This window comes from Pygocentrus nattereri, chromosome 15 (genome assembly GCF_015220715.1).
Source record: "Pygocentrus nattereri isolate fPygNat1 chromosome 15, fPygNat1.pri, whole genome shotgun sequence".
In the NCBI taxonomy this organism is placed as follows: Eukaryota; Metazoa; Chordata; class Actinopteri; order Characiformes; family Serrasalmidae; genus Pygocentrus; species Pygocentrus nattereri.
Window position 1 is genome coordinate 39,730,958 of NC_051225.1, and position 7,500 is coordinate 39,738,457.

Genomic DNA, 7,500 nt, shown 5'->3' on the forward strand with positions numbered 1-7,500 from the left:
CGCATTGCGTATGGAGGGGGGATGGAGGGATAAATAGGAAGGTAGAGGAGTGTATATGCAGATAGAGGGACAAATAGAGGGATTAATGGCTTGATAAGGTAGACTGATAAATGGAGCAATAATTAAAAAGAGAGACAGATAAAGGAATAATAAGAAACATAGGTAAAGATAAATAGAGCGCTCTTCTATTGAAGTTGCAGAATGTGCAGAATTAAAGATAGAGTGATAGAGATGAAGTGATAAATGCAGGGATGATTGCTACCCTGTCGTAGCATGAGCTGGTCTCTAACAGAGGGATGGAGGGATGAATGGAGAGACAAATAAAGAGATAGATAATTTCAGTCCATTCTCATCTTCCGTAGAAGGTGAGAAGACTGGAGGGATGAATGGAGTGATGAATAAAGGGAAGACCTACCCAGTTTCAGCATGTGCTGGTGTTCGATAAAGGAATGAAGGGATGGAGTGATAGATAGAGGGATAAAGAGCTTCCGACCTCCTTTCAACAGGAAATTTCAAACAGTTTAATAAAATTCTGGAAAAAAAAATGGATGGACAGATTTGAAGGATACAGTGATAAGTAAAGAATGAAGGAATAGAGAAATGGATAGATGGAAGAATAGACAGATAGAAGGATAGATAGAGCAGTAAGTAAAGAATAAAAGGACAGAGTTGGATAGACGAATAAATAGATTGATGACGAAATGATGAGAAAAGAAAAACGCAATAGAGAGATGGATAGATGGATGAATAGAGGGATAGATAGATAGAGCTATAAGTAAAGAATGAAAAGATATAGAGATGGACAGCTGAATAGGTGGATGGAGAGATACAGTGGGGCAAAAAAGTATTGTCAGCCGCTGATTGTACAAGTTCTCCTACTTGATGAGGAAGATGAGAGGTCTGTAATCTTCATCATAGCTACACTTCAATTGTGAGAGACAACATGAGGAAAAAAAATCCGGGAAATCACATTGGAAGATTTTTAAAGAATTTATTTGTAAATTATGGTGGAAAATAATCATTTGGTCAATAACAAAAGTTCAACTCAGTACTTTGTGACATAACCTTTGTTGGCAATGACAGAGGTCAAACATTTCCTGCAGGTCTTCACCAGGTTTGCACTGTAGCTGGTATTTTGGGCCGTTCCTCCTGCAGATCTCCTCTAGAGCCGTGATGTTTTGGGACTGTTGCTCGGCAACACGGACTTTCAACTCCGTCCACAAATTTTCTGTGCGGTTGAGGTCTGGAGACTGGCTAGGCCACTCCAGGACCTTGAAATGCTTCTTACGGAGCCACTCCTTCGTTGCCCGAGTGGTGTGTTTGGGATCATTGTCATGCTGGAAGACCCAGCCAGGTTCCATCTTCATTGCTCTCACTGATGGAAGGAGGTTTTGGATTAAATTCTCACGATACACGGCCCCGTTCATTCTTCCCTCAACACGGATCAGTCGTCCCGTCCCCTTTGCAGAAAAACAGCCCCAAAGCCTGATGTTTCCACCCCCATGCTTCACAGTAGGTGTGTTCTTGGGAGGCAACTCAGCATTCTTCTTCCTCCAAACACGACGAGTTGAGTTTTTACCAAAAAGTTCTATTTTGGTTTCATCTGACCACATGACATTCTCCCGATCCTCTTCTGGATCATCCGTATGCTCTCTGGCAAACTTCAGACGGGCCTGGACGTGTACTGGCTTAAGCAGGGGGCACGCCTGGCACTGCAGGATTGGAGTCCCTCACGGCGTCGTGTGTTACTGAGGGTAGTATTTGTTACTTTGGTCCCAGCTCTCTGCAGGTCATTCATCAGGTCCCTCTGTGTAGTTCTGGGATGTTTGCTCACCGTTCTCATGATCATTTTGACCCCACAGGATGAGATCTTGCGTGGACCCCAGATCGAGGGAGATCAATGGTCTTGTCTTCCGTTTTCTTACAGTTGCTCCCACAGTTGATTTATTCCCACCAACCTGCTTGCCTATTGTAGAGTCAATCTTCCCCGCCTGGTGCAGGGCTACAGTTTTCTCCCTGGTGTCCTTCGACAGGTCTTTGGTCTTGGCCATGGTTGAGTTTGGAGTCTGACTGTTTGAGGCTGTGGACAGGTGTCTTTTATACAGATAACGAGGTCAAACAGGTGCCATTAATACAGGTAATGAGTGGAGGACAGAAGAGCTTCTTAAAGAAGAAGTTACAGGTCTGTGAGAGCCAGAAATCTTGTTTGTTTATGGGTGACCAAATAATTATTTTCCACCATAATTTACAAATAAATTCTTTAAAAATCCTACAAGGTGATTTCCTGGATTTTCTTCCTCATGTTGTCTCTCATAGTTGAAGTGTAGCTATGATGAAGATTACAGACGTCTCTCATCTTTCTAAGTAGGAGAACTTACACAATCAGCGGCTGACTAAATACTTTTTTACCCCACTGTAGATGGATAGAGCAATAAGTAAAGAAAAAAGGAATGGAGAGATGGACAGACAGACAGATAGACAGAGATGAGTAAAGGAAAAAGGAATGGAGAGATGGACAGACAGACAGATAGACAGAGATGAGTAAAGGAAAAAGGAATCGAGAGATGGACAGACAGACGGATAGACAGAGATGAGTAAAGAAAAAAGGAATGGAGAGATGGACAGACAGACGGATAGACAGACAGATAAGTAAAGAAAAAAGGAATGGAGAGATGGACAGACAGACGGATAGACAGACAGATAAGTAAAGAAAAAAGGAATGGAGAGATGGACAGACAGACGGATAGACAGACAGATAAGTAAAGAAAAAAGGAATGGAGAGATGGACAGACAGACGGATAGACAGAGAGATGAGTAAAGAAAAAAGGTATGGAGCGATGGACAGACAGACAGATAGACAGAGAGATGAGTAAAGAAAAAAGGTATGGAGCGATGGATAGACAGATGAATAGACAGAGATAAGTAAAGAAAAAAGGAATAGAGAGATGGACAGACAGACAGATAGACAGACAGATAAGTAAAGAAAAAAGGAATGGAGAGATGGACAGACAGACGGATAGACACATAAGTAAAGAAAAATGGAATGGAGAGATGGATATACAGATGAATAAATGGATGGAGGGATGAATAAAGTGATAGAGGATGGCCTACTAAGTCCCATGTTCTGGTCTTTGAGTGAGGATCAGAATGATGGAGTGATAAAGGGATGAAAAGAGGGGGTTAAATTCCTATCCAAGAGTTTCAGCATGTGCAGATATTTCACTGAAGGATGGAGGGATAAACAGAGCAATAAAAAGAAGGAGTTCATACACGGTTTCAGAATGCGCTCTAGTCTTTGATCAAAAGATGGAGAGATGTTCACGTGTTTAATAGAAGTGTTGTGTGAAGGAGGGATAAGTAGAAAGAGACAGCATTTCACAAAGTGATAGAAACATGAAGTGTTAGATAAGAAAGGAAAAGAGAAGGATGGAGGGATAAATAGAAATATAGCTGTTCCAAACCAAATTCAGAATGTTCTGATGTTTGATTGAGGGATAGAAATGGAGAGATGGATACATAAAGATGTGATATAGGGATAAATGGAATAAGAGACTGAGAGATGGAGAGATAGAGGGATAGAGAGAGATAATTAGAGAGATAGAAGGTCCAGTCTGGTTTCAGTGTGATCAGATGCTGGATAGTGATGGAGTGATAGATTAAAAGTTGTCCTTTACACTCTCAGTGCTGGTCTCTGATGAAGGTTCAGAGGGATGGAGGGATGAACGGAGGGGTAAATAAACGGATGTCCTACCCAGTTTCAGCATGTGCTGGTCTTTGCACTCGGCTGTGTTCCAGCTGTTGTTGCAGAAGGTCCAGGGAAGAAAGTCCTTCAACGAAGCGAACGAAGCGAACAGGTAGTACAGTGTCCAGCACATGATTATATTATAGTAAATGGCTATCAACACAGAAATAATCAACATGGCAATCCCGCAACCTACAATAAATAAACCAGAATAGACAACAGCATTACTAACGCACGGAGACAGAGACGCGCACTCACAAAAACACACAATCATGTAGAGGAATGAGGAGAGGCTAGGGCAGGTGTAGGGACAGGTGTGGGGACAGGTCTGATTTGGGGCAGGTGTGGAGATGGGTTTGGGACAAGTGTGGGGACAGGTTTTGGACAGATGTGGGGACAGATTTTGGGCAAGTTTGGGGGCAGGTTTGGAACAAGTGTGGGACAGGTTTTGGACAGATGTGGGGACATTTGGGGCAGATGTGGGGACAGGTTTTGGACAGATGTGGGGACATTTGGGGCAGATGTGGGGACAGGTTTTGGACAGATGTGGGGACATTTGGGGCAGATGTGGGGACAGGTTTGGGACGACTGTGGGTACATATTTTGGGCAGGTGTGTAGATGGGTTTGGGATAAGTGTGGGGACAGGTTTGGAAAAAGTGTGGGGACAGGTTTAAGGTCTCGGGGGCAGGTTTGGTGGAGTTGTGGAGCAGGGCTGGGGTAGTGTGGAGGCAGGTTTGGGGGCAGGTTTGGTGGAGACGTAGAGCAGGGTTGGGGCAGTGTGGAGGCAGGTTTGGGGGCAGGTTTGGTGGAGAAGTAGAGCAGGGCTGGGGCAGTGTGGAGGCAGGTTTGGGGGCAGGTTTGGTGGAGATGTAGAGCAGGGCTGGGGCAGTGTGGAGGCAGTGTCAGGGGCAGGTTGGGGGCAGGTTTGGTGGAGATGTAGAGCAGGGCTGGGGCAGTGTGGAGGCAGTGTCAGGGGCAGGTTGGGGGCAGGTTTGGTGGAGATGTAGAGCAGGGCTGGGGCAGTGTGGAGGCAGTGTCAGGGGCAGGTTGGGGGCAGGTTTGGTGGAGATGTAGAGCAGGGCTGGGGCAGTGTGGAGGCAGTGTCAGGGGCAGGTTGGGGGCAGGTTTGGTGGAGATGTAGAGCAGGGCTGGGGCAGTGTGGAGGCAGTGTCAGGGGTAGGTTGGGGGCAGGTTTGGTGGAGATGTAGAGCAGGGCTGGGGCAGTGTGGAGGCAGTGTCAGGGGCAGGTTGGGGGCAGGTTTGGTGGAGATGTAGAGCAGGGCTGGGGCAGTGTGGAGGCAGTGTCAGGGGCAGGTTTACCTTGCAGAGCAGGAATAGCCTTCCAAACGGATACGGGTCCCTGACTGGCGAACTGACCTAAAGACACTTCCAACAGGAAGATGGGGATTCCAGCCAGACCCAACATGATCAGGTAGGGGATTAAAAAAGCACCTGCACACACACACACACACACACACACACACACACACACACATACACACACACACACACGTAGACACACACACACACACACACACACACACACACACGCAGACACACACACGCAGTTAAGCATGTCTTTAGTCAATTGATAGACAGAACTCATACTGTAATTCACATTCCAATATTCTAATACAGCGCTAATAATAAAAGTCCACAGCTTTAGAGTTAAATTCAGTCATTCGTTGAAATAAATAATTGTTCTTATTACGAATAATAAAAGTGCTAATATTAAAAAGTATGTTCTTAATATTAATGATGATGAGGCAATACGATCATTACAAACGCCTAAAAATATTCATATAAATCATAAAATACATAATAATAATAATAATAATAATAATAATAATAATAATAATAATAGTGATAGAAACTATAAATTACAACGAAGAGTATCAGCGGGCTGCAGATGATAAAATCGAGTTCCTCGTAACGAAATATAGAAAATAAACGCTGAAATGATAAAAATCCGCTGTGACGTCACACTCGTCGTTCAGATCTCACAGTCAAATGAACTGAAACACGAGGTGCGCGTGACGCTGGACGTCATGTTTGATGTCCAGATGTTTTGTATTTTTTAAATGAATGAGATGAAAGGCGTGTCAGATGAAGGCGATGAAACGATGATTAAACGTATGATGGGCGCGCGCTGCGGCAGTTGTGGCTCTCCTCACCTCCCCCGTTCTGGAAGGCCAGGTAAGGGAACCTCCACACGTTCCCCAGGCCCACCGCGTAGCCCACCATGGACAGGATAAAGTCCAGCTTATTCGACCAGTTTCCGCGCGCTTTGTTCTCATCACCCCCACCGTCATCATCCTCATCCTGAACAAACACCACAGCGTAGATTAACACAACTCACACCTGGACATCAATAATAATAATAATAATAATAATAATAATTCAGATTTTTATCAAACAGTGAGGCACTAAACTGTTTTATTACCCGTTTTAAGTCGTTAGGTTTAAATGTTTGCTTGGACTGAATTCGGGTTTAACTGATCTCCGTGTTCAGATCGAGTTTACACGCATTCGGGTTTGAACGCTCCGAATCTGGGTTAAAGTTAAATGGATTCTGGTTTTAATTAAACTGAATTTGGTTTCAACGCCTCCGAATTTGAGTTTAAATGCTCTAAATTCGGGTTTAATGTTTGATGTATAGTAACCGATTTAAAATGCTCTGAACTTGAAATTAATTTCTCACTAGTTCGGTTTAAATGCTCCCTGTTCGTTTATAAATGCTGTGAATTCGGATTTAATTCGGGTTTAATTCGGGTTTAAACTGCACAGAATGTTTCACCAGCGCGTGCAACCACACATCAGACAACTGCAGACAAAAAAATCTAGCAGCGTGTATGTGTGTGTGTGTGTGTGTGTGGTGTGTGTGCTGCAGTATTCATTCACTGTTTTTATATTAAAGCTAAATAGCAGAATTACAGTAGTTTATAATAATAATAACAATAACAATGACAATAGTAATAATAATAATAATAATAATAATAATAATAATAATAATAATGACTGTCGTGATGATTATGCTAATTCGATTAATGTGAATAACTATTTACAGGAACGAACTGATCAGCCAATCAGATCGCTCTGCTTTAGAATCAGTTTTACTCATAGGCGCATGTGCAACATTCATTAACTCGCCCCAGTAAAGAACTAATAATAATAATAATAATAATAATAATAATTACAATAATAATAATAATAATAATAATAATAATAATAATAATAGAAATAATACAAGCAGAAGCGCGCGCTTCGACCCGTAATAACCCTGCTGTTCTCTGAACGTGATTGATTTCAGCACTGCGAGCTCACATTAACCCCAATTGCCCCAAAATTAGCCCCCCCACACACACACCACCACCACCACCACCCCACTCACCCCCTGCGCGCTGCTGAACGTGCCGTAGCCCCCCTCTGCCTCCTCGACGCGCGCTCTGCCCTGCTCCGCGAGGCAGGAGTTTTTACCCTCAGTAGGGCAGTAATTTTTATCCTCTGAGGGGCAGAAGTTTTTGCCCCCCGTGTCCCCGTCCTGCTGCTGCATCTCCTTCTGCTCACTGCCCTCCTGCACACACAGCCGCACGTTAAACAAACGCCAAACAAACACCAAACACCAAACATCAAACAAACGCCAAACACCAAACACCAAACATCAAACAAACCCCAAACAAACACCAAACATCAAACAAACGCCAAACACCAAACACCAAACATCAAACAAACGCCAAACAAACACCAAACATCAAAC

The 7,500-nt window shown here is 43.7% G+C and overlaps 1 protein-coding gene across 1 annotated transcript in view; it reads right to left on the bottom strand.

Moving 5' to 3' along the window:
- The window catches only part of slc6a5 (solute carrier family 6 member 5), a 114,769-nt gene that overhangs the window by 105,887 nt on the left and 1,382 nt on the right, over nucleotides 1–7,500 (bottom strand). Inside the window, exons 2-5 of the mRNA XM_037545143.1 lie at nucleotides 7,135–7,317; nucleotides 5,918–6,065; nucleotides 5,064–5,195; nucleotides 3,752–3,934 (exon numbers count right to left, since the gene is read on the bottom strand). Of these exons, the coding sequence (XP_037401040.1) occupies nucleotides 3,752–3,934; nucleotides 5,064–5,195; nucleotides 5,918–6,065; nucleotides 7,135–7,317 (646 nt within the window). The remainder of the gene's footprint in view (nucleotides 1–3,751; nucleotides 3,935–5,063; nucleotides 5,196–5,917; nucleotides 6,066–7,134; nucleotides 7,318–7,500) is intronic.